This window comes from Chaetodon auriga, chromosome 11 (genome assembly GCF_051107435.1).
Source record: "Chaetodon auriga isolate fChaAug3 chromosome 11, fChaAug3.hap1, whole genome shotgun sequence".
Classification (NCBI taxonomy): domain Eukaryota; kingdom Metazoa; phylum Chordata; class Actinopteri; order Chaetodontiformes; family Chaetodontidae; genus Chaetodon; species Chaetodon auriga.
The window spans coordinates 12,236,422-12,257,545 of NC_135084.1; the positions used below are offsets into that span (position 1 = coordinate 12,236,422).

The 21,124-nt window shown below is 44.6% G+C and overlaps 2 protein-coding genes across 3 annotated transcripts in view; one reads left to right on the plus strand and one right to left on the minus strand.

Moving 5' to 3' along the window:
• The window catches only part of slc35f3b (solute carrier family 35 member F3b), a 48,043-nt gene extending 30,398 nt beyond the window's left edge, over positions 1–17,645 (plus strand). For both annotated transcript variants that reach the window (XM_076743694.1, XM_076743695.1), the window contains 6 exons: positions 6,138–6,480; positions 11,047–11,266; positions 13,986–14,111; positions 14,588–14,780; positions 14,914–15,003; positions 15,293–17,645. In XM_076743694.1, the coding sequence (XP_076599809.1) occupies positions 6,138–6,480; positions 11,047–11,266; positions 13,986–14,111; positions 14,588–14,780; positions 14,914–15,003; positions 15,293–15,534 (1,214 nt within the window). In that variant the 3' untranslated portion in view covers positions 15,535–17,645. The remainder of the gene's footprint in view (positions 1–6,137; positions 6,481–11,046; positions 11,267–13,985; positions 14,112–14,587; positions 14,781–14,913; positions 15,004–15,292) is intronic.
• Positions 17,646–18,245: 600 nt separating this feature from the next.
• On the minus strand, positions 18,246–20,915 carry LOC143328309 (5-hydroxytryptamine receptor 1D). The gene is made up of 3 exons (XM_076743381.1): positions 20,765–20,915; positions 19,707–19,867; positions 18,246–19,553 (listed from the first exon to the last, which is right to left on the minus strand). Exons 1-3 carry the CDS (start codon positions 20,913–20,915, stop codon positions 18,246–18,248), a joined length of 1,620 nt encoding a protein of 539 aa, XP_076599496.1.
• Between the last annotated feature and the right edge of the window lie 209 nt (positions 20,916–21,124).

Consider the following 21,124-nt stretch of genomic DNA (forward strand, 5'->3'; position numbering starts at 1 on the left):
AGTTAATACACAATGACAGGGCTTTTATTGTAGTAAGAGGCCGAGTCTGTGCGCGGAGAAGGCTATCAATTTCACTGTAATGAATGAGACTTGAATGGATGGATTGATGTTCTGATTTGATTCATTGCGTAAGTTCATTAGTGGTTTTGCTGCCATGGCTTCCTTGCTGCATATTTCATTTGTTTTTCAAGTTAGTAAATGCCCCCTGTTACAGTATAGCAGCATTTCATCTTTGATCAAAATCATCTGCAAAAATGTGTAAAGAGCAAGCTCTAAACTCTAATCCTAAATTGGGAAAGCTGATCCGAAAGCTTCCTTCAGGGTGCAGGAAGGCTGCCTGTCCTCTCCGAATGTCTAACGCAGCCAGCGGACCAGATGTACATTTGTGGTGTGCCTACAGGGCTAATTATTACAAAGCTGAAATAACAAAATATTTGTACCATCCCGACAGCAGTCGTAGTAATTGTGACCAGCTAGTAGTGTCAGCAAAAATGTGTGCTGTGTGCATTTCATCTGTGAAAATGACTTAGTTGGCAATTCAGTCCATCTAAATCTCACTTGAAAAACTTCTTTTTTCTTAATGCATCAAAGAACTAATCAGCCATTAGAATATAAGAGTCATTTTATTCTTGTGATGTAACAGGAAAATTAAGATGTATCTGAATAAAGTGAAGCCATACGTCAGGTTCATGTAAGTCTGATAGTGCCCCTGCGTTATTAGCGGCCACAGGGTGAAGGGAGGAAGTAAAACAGCTGTTTGGGTCGACACTCAAGAGTGTACACCTGCAGTGGTTGCCTATCCATTACTTTAACAGGGACACTGTGGCCAATCTTTTAAATATTGATTTGTCGCGGAAAGTGCTGGGACTCTTGCCAGTCTGTTAAACTGCAGGTCCATCACGCTATGTTCACTGTTAGGGGACTGTAAGAGAGAGGCAAGGATGCTTCTAGACTGGGGCAGCGCACCCAGTGCCAAATATCTGTAATTGCTATTGCCCTGCTGTAACACACAGTGCACGGACACACAAAAAAAAACACTGGTTTGCAACAGTGTTTTTTCATGTCTCTAACCAATGAAGCGTCAGGGGGCCGCAGCACTGACCTGTATCATGAGCATCTGTTGAACCAGCTGGGCAGGTCAGGGCGCTGACAAACAACAAGTTTGCCACTCGCCGAGGAAGTCGCTCCGTTGTCCTTTGAGGTTGAAGGAGAAACCGGTCGGGAATTAAGTAGAGCAGGATCAGTAACAGTTGTCCCGCCCTTGTCTGCCCTCCTGGGCCTTTGTCCCCTCAGCCCATGTGGTCCCACCTATCAGCCGGTTGACGCAGCAGGGTGTGTTTTCCGCTCGTCTCTCTGTCGCGTTATTGAGCAAGACAGGCTTGTCAGATGAGCCTGCTCTGGTGTGTTGAAAGGCCTCTGACTGACAGTTTGGCCTTACCAAGCTGTCACAGCCAAGTATCACAGACTCCCACTGTCTGTCAGAGATACAGATAAAAAGGACAGTGACTGCTGCCTGCCTGGGCGCCATGATGAAACTACCACCCCGCTGCCATGTGACATTCATAGTTTGTAGTTCAGAGCAAATTCCTAGAAATTGCGTTACTTTTTAAACAAATACAGACTGTAAGACTCAGACTTTGACTTATGTGTCAGAAATGACAAACTGCATTAGCCAACATGGGACTGAAGGATTTATTTTTACTGGGAGTACTGATGTAGTGATTGATGTTATGTGACAGCGAAGATGGCTTTATCTTACATGTTTGCAAACAAATTCTTTCATGCTTTAAAATGTAGATTATTTCCCCAAAAAGGTAAACATAAGGCATGAAAGGTGTTTGATATAAAGTGTGCATCAAGGATGTCACACTATAATGTTTGATTACGAGAATGAGTAAGTTGTACCGATCAATTCATAATCATCATCAAGCAGAGACCCAGCAGACAGTAAGACAAGGAGAGGAGTTCCTCTGAAGTGTATATTGGTGATTGATCTGTTTACCCACTTGAGTCACTGAGGCAGAGCACTGCAGTGCACTCTCACTCCCACGGAGGTGTCGCCAAACAGACAAGCCTCTCTTACCTCAGCGTCTCCAACTGAGTCGAGGATCCAGTGAAACACTCCCAACGCTTGTCCACCCTGGCAGACCAACCCTAGCCTGATGCTATCGTCACTGCTGCCTGCAAGGATCTTTGTTCTTGCTCGGGGATGTGGCAGACAGAGTGGTGGATGGCGTGGGCGGCAGCCTGCTCGGGGAGTTACAGAGGGACGTAGCTGTGGCGGTCTTGGCCTGTCATGGCCAGGTTCTGTGAAGTGTGAGAACAGGCAGTCAAGGCAGGGCTCTGCTGGCACGTTTGGGATTTGCAGCTATCAGCAGGAGAGATCTGCACTGCAGAGTCTGCAGGGGGAGGGAGGAGAGCGGGAGCGGGAAGGAGGCTGGTCGGGAAGCAGGGAAGCACGGACAGAGATGGAGGAAAAACTGGAAAACTGGATGGTTAGTGGCCAGATAAATCTCGACACACAGTCGGGGTGCTTCGACCCTGCTGGTAGAAGGAGGTATATTCAGTACCCAGCCTGCGAGGTGCTCAGTGTACTAAAACACTAGAGGCAGACAAATGAGCATATACGATAAAGATTGATTCACTGCCTTTAGCGGTTAAGAGGCTGATTCATTTATAGATTTTCACACAGGAGGAGCGGTGTCACCCCAGACAAGTGGATTTTCTCCTAAAATGTTAGTAAAGGAGACAAGCGTTCTTATGGTTCACTGTGATAAAGAGCCAGCACAGCTAAAATATTATAATGTCTGTCCCTTTACCTGTGCATGTTGAGTCCCATGGCGTTATCCCATGCCTTTTATCAGCTCAGTGGATGGGTTAGATCCATAAGAACAGGCAACAAGGAGAAGACACGCACAGCTGTCAGAGTAGATCCAAAGCAGGTCGTATGAGGATGCCAGTTAGATTCATTTGAGTGTGTTTGAACAATGAATATGTTGAATGAGAGGAGATATTTTCATGGAGAGTTAGTCTGCAGCCAGACCTCATCTACGTCTGTTTCAGCATGAAAAAGGCTGAGGCTAATTATGAAATATTGTTTCCAAAATTGTATTAAATCAAACCGTGATTGTGTTTTGGGATTTTCGCCGCAGTCATCTTGGAGTCAGGGGCTGACCTTGACAGCTGACGTTTGATGATAAACCGATAAGCTGAAAAGCTTCCAGTTAATCATTTAGCAATTCATTTAGAAGGAGATTCCCTCTTGGTGTTTGAGTCATGGTAATAATGGCTTCAAATGTCATTAGCAGAGGAGCCTTTCTACCTCACTCAGCCACTCTACTGACCCAGCTCATTCACTCTGATGAGTTCAGCGGTGCTCCATATTGTTCATCACCAGCAGGAAAGGTTGATACAGTATCATCACTCATCATCAGGCTGAATGTGAAAAAGAAGTGCATTACCTTTAATTCACTGAGTAACACATGAATCTACATTGATGTCCCAGCATTTAATCATAGAAGCTTTAATTAATAATTCATATAATTGTGTTTCCTTTAATCAGAGAGAGAATATATTATGTTCTGAGTCTGGTAACAGCTTCATTGACGAGTGCCGGCTGTGTGACAGGAATATCGCCCCTGAGTGTTGTCATGACACTTCACTAAGTGTGTGTTCACATGTGCCAGAGCTGGAAATGACAAGCTGGGTCCCAGTGCCTCTCTGGGGGCTGATTGGCTTGGCCCATCACTGCATTTGGAAGATTAAACTCTGCTGCAGTACGGAGCAGCGGCCAGGGCCACGGGATGTGGGACGGAGGCCCAGGAAGGACAAAAGCTGAGCGGCGTAAACAAGAGATGACCTTCAGAACAAGACAAAGAGGCTTGGGAGCTCAGAATAGAGAAACTCAATTCTCACCCTTGTGCGCAAGACTTTGACAGACATCCACGCGTGTCTGTTTCTTTTTCTGGGCTTCGCTGATTCATCATTTCATTGCAACAACAGACAATGATCTTGAATCATCTTTCATTGGTGCCAAATTTGCCCAGAGCTGTTAAGTGCTTGTGCAGCAGCAGGGAGCATTGTTCAGGATGCCCAAATAATGCTGCATAATTTCATCTTAATTGCATCACGCATTCATTTTTTTTCCCAGTCGTTGATAAACAGAAATAAGAATCTCTTGTGCATTCAGAGCGCCTGGGGAAGCCAGGAAGATTAGCATGGGAGGCGATAGTCATCAGGGAAGTTAATCTGTGATATGATGAGACCACCTGGCAAGGTCAGAGGCAGCTCTCCCAGGAAGAACGAGTCGCCTCATTGGTCATGATGGACGTCTCTTATACAGCTCTTTCATAAAGTACCTAGCAAGCTGCTCACATCAGGCGATAGATGTCCCTTTGATAACTTATATCACATTAAAATGAGGGCAGACGGTGGTTCATCAGAGCTAGGTATGTGGCAATGAAATGACACAGGGACAATGGAAAAAAAGAAGAGTTCAGGGTCCTGTTGATGCGGTGTAATGATGATTTTTACAGTGTAAATTCAGCTTTAAGATTTATCCTCGTCTCACCGAGGCCTTTTTGTAGTGCGTTCTGTATTCTAGTCAGCAGTGTATAGTGCAGATGAATCGGCAAAAGGCTCCCTGCTGCACATCATCGCCTCTGGAGACCCCATTAGGGAGGTCCCTCATTTTTAACTTGTTGGAAGGCAGGAAACTACAGACGATGCATGCTGCATATTACACTGCTGTTACATAAGAGAGATGATCTGGATCTGTTGTGGTCATGCAGTTTTGCTCTCTGTAGTGAAGGTATAGCTATAGGCCTGATTTATTAGAGCTTTACTGATGATGATAGTGCTGGTGTTAATGTATCATCGACACACAATGTGACTGAGAGACAAAGGAAGGCAGAAAACCTGTTTGAGGGATACTGCACATATTATTATATGCAGAATGAATGTCCACATAGAGGACTTGAGCAGATGGATGATCATCTTGAATGTTGTGTTTGAGCTTGAACTTTAATATTTTCACAGCCGATTATTCAGCTGTAACTGGCTTGTTTCGACAAGACTATAGAGAGGGTATCCATAAGTAAGTTTAATGGCTCAAGGGAACAAAATGACCTTGGCAAATGAATCATGTTTGAAGCAGAGTGGGTGTGAGTGGGACAGAAAGCAGCGTGTCAACACTTTGCTTCAATTCGCACATTATTGAAGAAGTATGGTGGCTATCAGGGTTTGACAGGAGCAATAGAAAAGTTAAGTGTTGCTGTGTGTGCCGCAGGGAGCTCAAGCAAGCGCACACACACACACACACACACACACACACACACACAAATGCACACACACGCAGCGCTTCACTTGTGGGGATTTTGCATGGACTCGACGTCCATTTCCAGGAGACTTAACCTAACTCTAACCACAACTTACCTACCCCAAACCTTTACTTTACCCTTAACCCAGGGTCTTCACCCTAAAATTTAATGATTTACATTGCGGGTTCAAGCATTTTTGTCCCCACGAAGTCATTGGACCCCAGACTGTGAGTGGACTCCTGGTCTTGGGATCCCACAAATATAGAAAATCAAGGGCAGAAACACACACACGCACACACACACACACATGTCATTGTAACTCGTGAGGTGGAGAGGAGGTCATCTTGGATTGGATATCAGATCTGCCCTCTTTTGTCCTCTGTTCGGCTGCAGCCTGTCACACTTGATCACCACATTTTGAACTCAGATGTCTGATTGATTACCTTCAAGTTCAATTAAACTGAGAAAGCAGCTATTTTTATCCGGAAAGGGATGTCAAGACATGGCTGACCTGAAGTCACTCACACCGATCGAAGAGTGTCCTGTCGAAGCTTTCAGTTCAGATTTACTGCAAAAGAGAAATCGTTTAGATACGCAGATGTACAATGATAAACTACAGAAAAACGAAATAAAATAAACTACGGAAAAAAGAAATAAGATGTTTTATTTTTAGTTGAACATGTGCTTGAATCCCAACTCCATTTAAAAGATAGCAAAATTCCCTCAGCAGAAGCAATATTGAAAAATAAAATTCCCGATCACACAGCAAGTTTGCATTGTTGGTGTGATAAGCTGTTAATCATGTGTGTCCGCCTGTAGGAGAAGACCGCACCAGGGAGAATGTGGTGGGCACCACAGACGCACAGTCGGCAGGCGGTGCTGCAGGAGCAGAGGCCGGCTCCAACAGACGGAGGCTCCACTGCTGCATCAGAGTAACTACGGTACAGGTGCGCAAGGCCCTGTGGGGAGTCGCCATGGTCATGTGCGTGTGCTCGTCCTGGGCAGGCTCCACCCAGCTGGCCAAGTTGACCTTTAAGCACTTTGACGCCCCCTTCACCCTCACCTGGTTCGCCACCTCCTGGAACTGCCTCTTCTTCCCTCTCTATTACATCGGCCACCTGTGCAAGAGTCCAGAGAGGCAGACGCCCAGACAGAGATTCAGGTGAGGGGACTGTCGCTGCATCGCAACACCGCAAGCGAGCAGTAAACATGATTTACACAGCACTTTTTAAAACAGAAGTTCGAGAGTGAAGGAGCTTCTGCTCTGAAGGTCTGGAGGCTCTTGTCAGTGCTCAGCGGTCACAACAACTCCAGACCATGTAATCCCCTGGATTGCACAAGTAAAATTACTAAATCAATCCTCAGAGTCACAGGGGACCAGTGGAGAGAAGCTAATGCTGGGGTAGTGTGCAATGTAAGTTTAGTCTTTGTTCAACAGCCGTAGCTTTAGTTGGAAAAAGCTGAACTGAAGCAGAGATTTCATATGGAACTGAAGATGTAGCAAACACAACTGAATGACAGTGACCTGAACCATAATTGGGGGGGGGGGGGGGGGGGGGGTAACATGAAGTCAACTTAATAGTGCACTCTGTCCACCCTAAGATGAGAAAATGCTAAATGCTTAAAAAGAATACATTGGCGATGTTTCTTCCTATAATATAATGTGTGTTTGTTTCTTCTTAATGTCATGGCTTACAAGCCAAATCCACACACCACGATGTGCAGTCAAAATATTTCTACAACAGAAATGACCAATCAGTCAGCTACAGTCATTGAGAGCGGTTTTCTCTGCAAGCACAGACCATGCACAAACTTCAACAATCATACAATTTCACTTTTCAGAAAGCAATTTCCCCATCAGCAGCAGCTTTGGTAAGCCACAATGCAATGCAGTCATTAGAAATCATTTTGTGGGAAGTTGTTTTCTCCGCTGATAACAAGGAGTCTTAGTGTTCTTCTCCATACAGATAAAACATACAGCAAAAATACTCTTGCACATTCTGTGGAGACAAAGCATTGTGGGAGATATATTCATGCAGCGCTTCCCCATCTGAGGTCGAGATCCCCAGAAAGGGTGGCAAGACAAGGCTGGAGGGTTATTTAATGTTTTTCTCTACAAGGCAAAGATGATATGAATAAATCTGTTAATTCCAGATACAATAAACAAGCCAGTTTAATCACAAAGCAACATTAAACATCAAAGAAACAGTGTGTGATATTTAGAAATGGAGTAGTGTGTCCATGGGGGTACTTCGCTTTAAATAGCTAATACATTTTATAACCACAATCTTTCTGTCTGAGGAAACACTCGCTGTGTTTAATCTGTTTGGCCAACTGTTTGCAATTAGAATAGCAGCACTCTCATAGTGTAAGCCTGTTGCTAATTTCACTGAAGGAGTGAGAGTTGTTTACCTTCCATGTGTGCTGGTTAGTTATGCACAGTCACTCTCTGCTCATGTTTGATATCTAGAAAAAGTCCACAACTTGCTTAATTTGGAGTATCAGGTTCCCATTATCTTTAGTTATGCTGCTGCAGCAAACAGAGAGAAGGTAATCCCAACTGTCTCAGAAGTGCTTTCACAGTTGAAAGTCCATCAATCATGGTCTTTAGAATCATAGTCTTATCTCTTCTACCTGCTGTGCTACTTTAACACAGAGAGACAAAGAGTGGAGGGATCAGCTCTGTAGTTCTGCTGCATCTCTGTGAGGTAATTCTTCCTTTTTGAGAGCTTACACGAGGATCTGGGACTCCCACTCCTCGGCCTCGGAGCCGTCGTGCTCTGAATGCCAAATGCTGCGTTTCCTTTGTGTTTATTTAAATTGCACCTGCTGGTGAAGCTCAGACAATGCACAGAAAGGAGACTAAGAGCTGACATTTGTAATAGCTGTCCTGTCTCTTCATATGAGAGGAGAGGAGATCCGCTGTAAGAGGCAGATACTCTTTATTACACTGTCTGTTCATCACCTTTGTATTCTGCTGTATTAATTTGAGAGTTCCTGAACGCGTGGTCCACTTGCTAGATTTTACTTTTCCACTTACAAGAGTTAGGCTCCTTAACTGAGTAAACTCCATCTGCGGAGGAAGACCACCAGATGTGTTTAAAAGCTCTGTTGAGCTGAGCTGCAAACCTACAGATTAACACAGAATACCACACATCACAAAAGGGCCATCAAAATACAGCGGTGAAATATTGCCCTTTTTGGAAATACATTGTATTAAAAATAAATCTAAAATGCTTTGACTGCTTTAAAGTGTAACTGTCAACTTCATGAGCTGCTTGATGCTTTCAAATCTGCTTCCATAACACCTTCCTCAGCACATTTCTAGAGCTGCAACTCTAAAGTCCGAAGCCTTTCTGAAGGTGGTGTTTCCACAATCTGTAATAAAATGATGATCAGCTTTAATGTGATTGTCAGTGAATTGGTGTTGTGTTCATAAAGGGGGTGTTGGCAGTGTATTTTTAGTGCTGACTCAGCTCTCTGGAGCTGATTCAGAACAATGCTGCTCCTCAGTATCCGGCAGGACAAATGCTACCTGCCACTCTACATTTATTGCTGCTTCATCACTTTCATGGAGCCAGATGCTTTCCGGATAAACTGTGTAACACAAGAACAATGTAAACAGTAGCAGTTAAAATGCCAGCGTCTCAGAAAATGCAATAATGTTATATTTTGACTCATGGGGAAGGGTGGAATCGTGTAGTTTGGGATTAAAATGAATATTTCATGGCACCACTGCAGAGTGACGCTGCATCACGTCTTTGCAATCAAGTGCTTTGATACTTGATACATAATGTCACAGATTGGTTCTCATTGACTTGTGGTGTGCACTTAAAAGCTCTTCTGGTCAGGGATCAAAGCCAGACTTCAGCCAGAATTTAGTGAAGATGAAAAACATCCAAGACCTCACGCTTAATCAGGAATACAGTCATTGAAGATGAATCACTTCACAAAATGTCAAAATGTGTCAGTTTTGTTTCAGGTGTATGTCAAGTGAGGCCGAGCAGACTATAATTCCTCATATACTGAGTCATCACAACCAGAGATATTCAACATATGCACAAGTAGCAAAAGCAGTTATTTGTGTATTTCCCTGGTGTGTTTATAAAATATTGACATGTTGGAGCCTCCAGCATTGTGTGCAGATGGAACCATATTCAGAAACTGAGGAGGACAAAAGACCTTTCATTACACTTAACAAACCTCTGTGTCTTATTACAATAAAGACTATAAACTACACTGCCTGGCCAAAAATAAAGTCGCCACCAAAAAAAAGAAGGTCACACACTCTAATATTTCGTTGGACCGCCTTTAGCTTTGATTACGGCACGCATTTGCTGTGGCATTGTTTCGATAAGCTTCTGCAATGCCACTGCAAGATTTATTTCCGTCCAGTGATGCATTAATTTTTTATTTAATTATTGATGATGGGAGAGTTGAAACCACTGCGCAAAGCCTTCTCCAGCACATCTCAAAGATTGTCACTGGGGTTAAGGTCTGGACTCTGGTGGCCAATCCATGTGTGAAAGTCGTCTCATGCTCCCTGAACCACTATTTCACAATGTGAGCCCAATGAATCCTGGCATTGTTATCTTGGAATATGCCTGTGTCATCAGGGAAGAAAAAATCCACCGATGGAATAACCTAATCATTCAGTACATTCAGGTAGTCAGCTGACCTTGGGCACATGATGAACCTAGACCTGAGCAACTGACCTGAGCAACTGCAGCAACCCCAGATCTTAGCACTGCCCCCACAGGCTTGTACAGTAGGCACTAGGCATGATGGGTGCATCACTTCAGCTGCCTCTCTTCTTACCCTGATGCGCCCATCACTCTGGAACAGGGTAAATCTGGACTCATCAGACCACATGACCTTGTTCCATTGCTCCAGAGTCCAATCTTTATGCTCCCTAGCAATATGAAGCCTTTTTTTTTTCCAATTAGCCTCACTGATTAGTGGTTTTCTTAAGGCTACACAGCTGTACAGTCCCAATCCCTTGAGTTCCCTTCACATTGTGCGTCTTGAAATGCTCTTACTTTCACTATTAAACATAGCCCTGAGTTCTACTGTTGTTTTTCTACGATTTGATTTCACCAAACATTTATGTGATCGCCGATCACGATCAATCAGGATTTTTTTCCTCGAAGACAATGATTCCCCACTATCCTTCCAGTTTTTAACGATGCATTGGACAGTTCTTAACCCAATTTTAGTAGTTTCTGCAATCTCCTTAGATGTTTTCTCTGCTTGATGCATGCCAATGATTTGACCCTTCTCAAACAGACTAACATCTTTTCCTCAACCACGGGATGTGTCTTTCCACATGGTTGTTTAAGAAATGAGAAGCTACTCATTGCATCAGTTGGGGTTAAATAACTTGTTGCCAGCTGAAAGATAATCACCCATGCAGTAATTATCCAGGAGATAAATACTTGAAGATCTGATTGTATTCGTAAATATTTAGTTATTTCTCCAGTAGCCTGGTGTTGGTCCCACATGCGTTGTGATGCAATGTTCATTTAAGATGTGACTGTTAAAATGGGAATTGCTTTGCACACTCATTGCTCTGTGTGGTCTCTCTGGTATAATGTGTTCAGACTGAGCTGTTTATGTTCATAAATACTGATTAAAGTCCCAGACCATGATAATATTTCTGAACCTTAAATGAATCATCCCACATTTATTAATATACCAACACTGTGCTCTGCATTGTGCCTCTGCACAGGGAGTGCTGTAGGTTTTTCGGGGACGACGGGCTGACACCTAAGGTGTTTTTCACCAAGGTAGCTCCGTTTGGCCTGCTGTGGATCCTCACCAACTACCTGTACCTGCAGGCCCTCAGGAAGATCAACACAACAGACGTGTCAGCGCTCTTCTGTTGTAACAAGGCCTTTGTCTTCCTGCTGTCTTGGATTGTGCTCAGAGACCGCTTCATGGGCGTCAGGGTGAGTACACGTGCCTGCATGTGTGTGTGGGAATTATGTGGTTTGCAGTTTTACACTTGCTGAGAGAAAATGTTGCAGCTCATTTTTTTGGATGAGAGTTAAGCACAGTCCACAAAAAGTAAAATGGAGAGTAAAATCATGATTTACCCTCTGTTTAAATACAATAGTAGTTGGCCTCAAAATGCAGACCGGAGACAAGAGAAGAAGAGAAAAGTGGCGAAAGAAAAGGGCTATCTTAAGTCTTACAAAACACTGAGAAAGCAACCGGCAAACAACTGGGAGATACACACAAGACAAATACTCAAGAAACTCATGGAAGAGGTCAGGATAATTCATCAACAGGCAGAACTGAGAGCCTTCCTTAAATACTCCACCTCAATCAGGCTCATGCGCCCCAGGTGTGCTGCTGGTGGGGCGGAGCCAGCTGAGTGCAGGGACACACCCAGCTACAACAGACAGGGGAACAGGGATTACCATTACTCAATAGCGGCAGAAACACTGAGATCCTTTAGTACACATGTACATTTGTCCTAACATTTAAAAAGTAAAGTACAAGTACCTCAAAATTCTACCTCAGTACATCTTAAGTAAATGTTCTTCGTTACTTTCCACCAAAGGTCTATGTGCTATTACGTCTGCTTTTGCGAGGCTACATTTTATCAGTGTAGCCTTTGGTGATTGGAAACTACAAAATGAGATGATTTTATCTTTTAATTGAATAAATACTGTACATCCAGTTTAGATCAGAGCTTGACCAGTACTCGACTTTTGAGGCCAATTCCAAGGAATAAGAAGGAAAAAGAGTCACATGTTAGTTTATCTGATTCATGAGTAGTTCCGTCAAAGAGTGATTTTGTTTCTTCTCAGATTGATTCAGTTTGAACGTGTTCAGACCCCTAAAGGGTAACAAGATGACCTCCACTCACTCTTAGGTTTCTTACTGTGTCTCTCTTTGCTTTGGTGGAGAGAAAGAACTCCACTATTTCCTCTTTTGTGCAGGAGTTCACTTGTGATGCCAAATGAAGCCAGTGCATGTAACACCCAAAGGACAGCAAATAATACGTGCTGGGTTGTTCTGACCGAACGCACAGTTGACGTGTGAGCTACGCACACAGCACGCTCGCTACTCGAGCGTGTTACCTGCGTGACAGCGATGTTTCCCACCCATGATCACCGCTTCATTCGAATGTGCCACCTGGTATGCGTCTGCGTGTGTGCGCTTGTATGGTTGTCACTGATTTCTTCCATGCAAGGACAGACGAGCAGAGTGGAGGAGCATTGTGAACTGAGGTATCTCCTGCTCTCCTCCCACTGCACCTCCTCAGATGCTTTCATATCTGCAGCCGTCCTGCACTCCTGCAGAATGGATTTCCCCCGGTTTTTTTTCCTCTCACACACTCACCACCAGCCCATCTCTCCCTCGTGCATGCCCCTTCTCCCCACCCCCATTATCTGTGATGAAAGGCCTCAGTAAGAGACAAATACTCTAATAATCCAGCTCCTCTCTCTCTTACACCCACAGCCTCTCTCTCTCTCTCTCTCGCTCTCTCTCTCTCTCTCTCTCTCTCTCTCTCGGTGGTGGGGATTGCAGTCTTAGGATGTCTGCAGCAATGCAGGGGATCTTGGACGAGTTTGTCGTGAAAGTGAAGGCGGTGGAGGTTGATAAATCATCCGTGTTAAACAGGGATGTGCGTTGTTTGTGTGCATAAAAAGACGGCTCCTTACAAACGTGAACAGCCTTTTGGTTGATGTAAAGGTTGTAAAGGGGGTTAGATACAGCTCAGTCAACGTACTGTGGTAATAACACCGTAATCACATCAGCTGCTCGATGCGCAGGTGTCGTGATCCTTTCCCTCCTCTCACCCACACATTGTGCTGAAACATCTCAAGAAAGTAAAAACACCAACACGTGCAGGGTCGCTGACCTTGTAAGCAAACAGCCCATCGTGCGAAATGTAAGGTGTGTCTGTGACTGACAGGCAGCCTGCAGTGCAGAGAGAGCCATTTGGCCAAAGGTGCCAGAGGGCTTTGGCCAAGCAAAAACACACGGCTCATTTATCTTCCTGACACCTCCTTAATGCAGAGCTAATCCACTCAGCTGGACTGCACCCTGTCCCTATCACTATTCTTCAACCCAAAGCACCAGCACGCACGGATGTGTCACATGCGCTCAAACATATGTGCGGCAAAGACAAATGTCCTGAGTGTAATAAAGAACAGTCACACATGAAAGATTTGGGTTGTGCTTCTTGAGTTGCGAGCAAGATGAAACAGATGGTTTGGTGCCGTTTTTGAAGCTGTGATAATCGCAGAGGCATGGAGTGGGAGTGGGCGTCAGAGGTGGGGGTTGCTGGATGGAGTCGGAGGGGGGGGCGCTTGGTGTGTAAATATGAAGGCTGTGTAATGAAAATCAATGTCAGACAATCAAGCCAACACTGTAGAAGCTGCCCGTCCCGTGTTAGAAGCACTGTTTCGGCTACCAAATGAGCAGTCTGCTGACGATACAATAAAACCCACTTACTAATTATAACATTACAAGCCTTGTCCTGCGAGGCTTGTGATTTCTGCGGTGAATAACTAAGTGGAGGCCATGTGTGCCTGCTGTGTCCCCGCACAGCAGTGAAGGCTCAGGCATCTTTATCACCGCGCTGCGAGCCGCCTGTCCTCCATCCGTCACTCACTGATGGTCCTCTTTCTCTCTCTCTCTCTCTCTCCACAGATCGTAGCTGCTATCTTGGCCATAGCAGGCATTGTAATGATGACCTACGCTGATGGATTCCACAGCCACTCAGTGATCGGCATTACTTTTGTGGTAGCCTCTGCTTCCATGTCAGCACTCTACAAGGTATTTCTTTTTATTTGAGCTAAAATTATTACTTCTATAAACCTCCTCTGTAGCGATGCCTACATTTGCAGCATCAATGTAAAAATAGCTAAAACATATGTATGAATAGTTTTGTCTTATATAAGAAATCCTGGAGTAGCTCCCTTTTGCTTATATAACCAGGTGGCAGAAGACAGGAGGAGATTATGAAATGTGAGACTCAGCTGACAGAGGCGTGTGATATGTGAGCGCTTGGTTGCTGGCCCCAGGCTGTGATGCCCCGATCAAGGAGGTTACGGGACAGATAGCTATATTTTGACGGCGCTCTGGTCTCCTCTGCCCTGCTGTCTGTGCCGCCTAATGTGATAAACAGACAGCAGCGGCCCTGCGCCAGAGACATGACAGGTGCTTGGCAGGTGCACGCGCTGCGATCTCCCTCGGCTCCTTTAGGGGGCAGATTTTGTGCACTCACAACCTGACTTGCCGTTTATCCTCAGGTGCTCTTCAAGATGGTCCTGGGCAGTGCCAAATTTGGAGAGGCTGCACTCTTTCTGAGCATTGTTGGAAGCGCCAACTTTGTTTTTGTCAGCTTTGTGCCAGTCATCCTGTATTTTACACATGTGGAGTACATTGGCTCACCTGAGGACATCCCCTGGGCCTACCTCTGCGGGGTTGCAGGCCTGCTTTTTGGTATGGAAAGCATGAAGCATTGGTGTGCACAAACCTGATGCTGTGCTGATTATGCAACCCATGAATATCATTTAGCAAGTTTTGGGGGGTTTGACACCCTCATTGTGTGCTCTCATTTTTCTTCTCCCCGCAGCTTTCAACATCCTGGTGAACTTTGGCATTGCGATAACATACCCTACATTAATCTCCCTTGGCATTGTCCTAAGTGTTCCTGTAAATGCCAGTAAGTTTTTTTGGCTTTACCCCCAGACCTAACTTTTTAGGTCCAGTTACCATTAAATATTTGATAGTGTTGAAATCTCTCTCATTTATATTTGATGAAGAATTTAATTTTCAAATAGATTTCCTTCTTGTTGTGTAATTTGTGATTTTATGTGACATTTTTATGCGTGGTGATTTACATATTCCTTTTGCATATTGATTGTTTACATTAATCCTATACATTTTGTGTTTGTTAATTACTTGGAAATTCCTTCACATGCTCAGACTGATGCATCCTCGTCATTTTACAGTGGTGGACCTCTACACATGCGAAATTCATTTCAACACAGTGCGCCTCATCGCTGTATTCATCATCTGCCTGGGTTTCCTCATGCTGCTGTTACCGGAGGACTGGGACCAATGCATCATCCAGCTCAGCACGAAGCTGCGCAAACGCGATGAGCCAGCAGAGAGCAGCGGGGAGGCGGGCGCCACCACAGGGCTCAACTGGAGAGGGAGAGCCAGAACCTCCATGTCAACATTTGCACATTGACTCCATATTACCTTACAACCACACTCACACAGACACAGGGAGGGAGACACACCTTAGTGTCGATGTAAGGACATTTGACACACCTGGTGACCTGCCCTGTCTTTCACACAGCTCCCTGAGTGGAAAAGGTCTGATTACTAACATCTCAACCAATCAGAGAGATGGAGGAGGCACAGACTGTGTATCGTTCGGCGTCCATTCCACTCAGAAGCTCTCCGAGTTGGTGCATGGACTCATATCAATTGTAATCCTCCTTACCCGAAAAAATGATCAGGTATAACTGATTGAGTCATGTATTACTTTTTGCTGTACCTCTTAATCATTCCATTCACGACATCCTTGCGCCTGAGAAGACTTGCCAACTTGCCTGATATTTTTCAGCTCTGAGAAACACGACACTTTTCGAGGCGGGCCCAACACCTTGTGGACTTGCTGTCTGCAACATGTACACACTTTCACATCTTTAAGATCCAAAGAAGAATGCCTAAAATGCTGAATGCCTGAAAACAATAGGGGAGGCCTGCAACAGCATCCCTCAGGTGTAAACTTAATGACAAATACCTGCCTTTCATGCGCTGTACATAGCTGTGTTTCACACCTCGGATGTCCTGGAGCTGTGGACGCAATTGGCTCATCTGGTGAGAGGGGACCTGTCCAGACATCTGAGGATCAATCTGAAGCTTTCACAACGCCTCACTCTGTTCATCCTGAGAGAGGAGGTCAGGTCCTTTCTGACCACACTGATTGGCTCCCTGTGGTGATGTGCTTTCCTGGGGCTAAACACCCTCTCTGTCGATGCTGACACCCGTTGCTCAGGCCCACACTTTAGTCACGAGAGATCTAAAACCAGTATCTCTGTTGCATAAGTTTTCAATGCATGAGATGATTCAGCTTTGTTTGTCAAGAAGTGTGAGTGCTCTCAGTCCATCGAAAAAGCAATTGCTTCACATTTTCTGTTGCCTGGCAGCAAACAATATTAACATTTTTATTAACCAAGCAATACAGGTAATACATGCATTGTCACTCAAAAGATATTAATTGTGATTCACTGTCCATTAGCTGTTCAAATTATTACAAAGCCGACTTTCACAATCAGTGCTTCAGGTATCTCAGTCTTTGGATGGACTAAAAGCACTAACATCTTATCATAAAGCAGACAGGCTTCATGAAAACTTGGAACTACCCCTTTAATAACGTTAAACAACGACCATAGCTATCTCTGAGCCTCCCTTTGAAATCCTGTCACTCTTCACTCTCCACTCATACGCACACAAACTAACCTGCGCCAATTATCAGCTAAATTGTTGGGGTGTTTTTTTCCTGGAGAAAACAACAGACAGTAGATGAAAACTGTCTCACTGTGGCTTGAGGAGACACGAGAATGGCTGACATTTGTCCACCTCTGCTCTTTGTCAAACAAAAAAAACAAAAAAAACAAAGTGTCTGTTTTCATGAATCACATTTCTGAGGCAAGTTAACAACGAGATGAACCCGAGAGCGAATGAGGCACGCGCCTTGTAAAGCGACAGGTGGAAACTCTGCCTTGTTGTGAATGTACGAACATCACTCGACCACACATGCTCGCTATATGTGCTATCTGTTTTTTACAGTGCCACCACAGACTGCTGCAGAGAGACTCTTTAATACTGTCCGTCTTGTACTCATCTGACCGAGTTGCATTTTTTTGGAACAAACTCTTGACGCATCGTACAGGACTTTTTTATATTTTTGCATTTCGGTTGCTTACTAACCTTTGAGGGGAGTGAGTGACTTCTGCAGGGCGAGCATGCACATACTGTATGAGCAGATACAGCTGACAAGTCCACTTCACTGCCTTTTCTTTGTTTTGCAATAGAGTACATAGCACTGTTTCCCATTGTCATTCTCTATGACAATAAATAATAATATTGTATTCCTCTGGAATTATTGCTAGACATAAATGTAAACCTTTGTAAGGAATGATGATTTTTACACAAAGATGCAACATATGATTATCACATTTGAGGAAGAAATATTTAGAGCGTGAATAAATGATGGTTTATTAGATCTGCTACTGTTGGGTGTCTTCAAGTGTAATCACATGTACTATATAAAAGACTTCTTTTCAATACATTTCCTTGTCCACGTTTGTTTTTTCTTCAGTGTTGTAGTTCTGTGCTTTGCAGTGACTGATCAGTGGAAATGGCAACAGGCAACATGACAAGAGTGCAGCCAGAGCTGAAACAATTAGTCGATTAATCGATCAATACAAAATTAATCTGAAGCTATTTTGCTGAACTTTGAATTGTTTTCATCAAATTTCAAGCAAAAATACAAACATTTGCTGGTTCCAGCTCCTCACATGTGAGGATTTATAGCTTTTCTTTGTCTTATATGAGAGAAAAATAAGTGTTTTGGATGCTTGTCAGACATTGCAAGACATTTCAATATGACACGTTTGTTTTCACAGCTGAAATGTCTGATTCATCAATTAGTTGATCAGCATTTTCATGATTCATAATCAACTGCCCTTTAAAGTCATGACTTCTATGATGTTAAAGCAAATATATTTGGATTTGGGACTACCGGTCTGGCAAAACAAGCAGAATGAACAGGCCAACTTGAGCTTTGGGAAGTCGTTGTGGACATAAAAAAAAAAAAAAAAAAGATTTCTGACATTTCATGTACAAAAATGATTGATCCATTAACTGTTAAATCTTGCAGAAATCTGACTAACAAACATCATGCTCTACTCTCACTGTGATCTGGCCGTAGAAGAAGGTGGCCTGACGCTCCTTGGTCAGAGCAGAGAAAGGCAGTCTGCTGCCCTCTTGTGGTCGAGAGGGAACATGGAGGCAGTCCCCTCCAGCAGTTTCTTGCCACACATTGCAGGAAGGAGGGGTGTTTTCATGGTGACACACTTTGCATAGATCGTCCGAATTATGTTTGAAGTCAGTGCGAACAGTAAAAATGGAGGAGGAATACTTGGAGTCATCACAGGTTGAAGTGTCAGTGCTGGAGGGCGGACCAGGATGGGTGGAGGTCAGAGTGCAGGGCTCACTGCTCCTGCCATCTTCCCCCTCTGCCCTGACCTCCCCTCCCCTGCCCATCACACTCCCCAGACGTGCTCTTATTTTTTGCCTCAGTCCCTGAAGAGCGCCCTGGAAACGCTTGCTAAGCAAAGCGTACAGCAGCGGATTGATGTCAGAGTTCAGCAACACCAGCCAGTATGAAAAGGTAACAGCAGAGGGTGGCACCAGGCTGGATTCGCCTGAGATTGCAGTTTCTGTGGCCTGAACCAGGGCCACACCTATGTAAGGTGTCCAGCAAAGGAAGAAGGCTGAGATGACCAGGAAGAGACGCACCACTCCATGGTGGTTCAGGTGCTGCTGGGAGTTCTGCAGGGGTGGCTGCGAGGCGCTCTGAGCCAGGAAGGAGAACAAACGTCTGGGTGGAGGGTTATTCTGCTCTGAGGTGGAATCAGGGAAAGCATGGCTGATATAACTCTCCTCTTCTCTACTGACATCAGACACAAACTGTCCACTCACATGATAGATCAGCCTCGAGGGGCTGTGGAGGCTCCCACAGTGCTGATGAGATGAACCACTGGCAGCAAAGGCAGAGTTTGGACTCCTGCTGCGCTGGACGGAGTCCTCCAATGTATGGATCCTCCTGGCATGGCTGCGGGCCACCTTAACGATGTTCACGTAGCAGAAGAGGATGACAGTCGCTGGTATGAGGTAGGAAAGAGCAGCCATGAACGCTGTGTAGCTGGGACTGCTGGCCCAGTTGACAGCACAGCTATACATGGGAACCACATAGTTGACAGAGCTCCAGCCCAGCAGGGGAGGGCAACTGGTGGCCAGAGCCTGCAGCCAGATCCACAGGACCACAGTACAGGTCCGCCACAGGGTGCAGCGGGAGCTGTAGCGCAGGCAGTCTATGATGGAGTGGTAGCGGTCCAGGGCAATAGCAGCTAATGTCAGCACAGAAGCTGTACAGTACACGGAGGAGGTGTAACCCACGTATGAGCAGAGGTCCTGCCAGACAGAGGAGAGATAGAATCTCATCACATGCATGCTCACTGGATCAAAGGAAATCACAAGAGCTCAGCTTTAGGCCATATCAGACACGAACGCTGTGAGGTTACATGACTGTAAAACATTTTATAGTGGTGGACAGAAGTGACGTACCGTGCAGTCCACCCATCCACGGTTCATGATGGACAAAGCAACAAAAGGCATCACACCGATGCCCACCAGGAGGTCACTGATGGCCAGGTTCATGATCAGCACTGATGTCACCGAGTGGAAAGTCTTGGTTGCAGCCACAATAGCAATGACGAGAATATTACCTATAGAGAACAACACACGGTGACACACAGGTCAGACCGGCTGGGTTTTAGACCACACAAGCATCCTTTCCATCTGTAGCACAATAATAGAGGCAAAATAAAGTATCCATCTATCTATGTTTGGTCAGGTAATGATATCTGGTATTTTGGCCACTAACATAATAAAACAGGTGAATGGAATTTTGTTGGCGCATAGAAACACTGAAAAATACATTTCTTTCTTCACTTACCTCCACAAACACCATCTACAGTACTTCTATTCTTCAGCCTGTTTTTTTTTTTTTTTTTTCCATTAATCAATAAAGGTTTTGTGGCTGGTTTTAATAAGCCATCAGTTTGGCAGATGCAAATGTTAAGGAAGCCAATAATAAAAGGTCATGAGTTTTTGACTTTTTAATAAGTCTGCAGTCATAAATGTTCGAGTCACTCATAAAGTTAAATGGCTCTAAGCTTCAAATAAACTATGCTGTTTGAAATGTTGAATAAACTTCTCATAAAAATGGTTTTACAACATTTCATCAAGTCTGCTGTTATATGTTAACTTGTTTTTAATGAATTCATTTTGGTCCAGATGCTCTGAAGCTCTTTTCCCGAAGGTCAGAGGTCAAATGGAGGATTAGAGCGAGCTTTCTGATGAACTGAAGAGCGAAAAATACAAAGTCACTGGAAATGTCATGCTGGAGGAGGACGAAGACCAAGCAAAGGGATTGTTCTTCTCATTGGATAAATATAGCTTGAACAAATGATTCATCAGTTAGAAATGATGTATAAAGTTTGTCTCATTAGAACAAATAAAGAATTTTCCGCTAATCCAATAATTAAAATGATTACAATCAGTAGAAAACTGCAGGAATTAGTTTACTAAAAAAACAAACAAACAAAAAGGTAATGGTGTACCTGTCACAGCGCCCAAACACATCAACACCATGAGGATCTCCAGGATCAGCTGAGCCCGTCCGGACACACCGAGCCTGGCGCCCTCCGTCCAGCTCGCGTTGACCGCTGCAGCCGCCCGCAGGGACGACCAGGAGCCACCCGGGTCACCCATGTCCCACGCAGCTAACCGCTGTCCTCACATGATGAGACACGCACAGGACGGAAAAAGAAACGAGAGTGATCAAATGTACTCCATCTGCTCCCCCTGTGGTGGGACGGTCTCCAGGTGAACCAACTCCTTTAGTCTTTAAATGGGAGGAGGAGGAGGAGGAGGAGGAGGATGCATGAACACCTGCTCTACCTTGTTTAACCCCTTCAGCG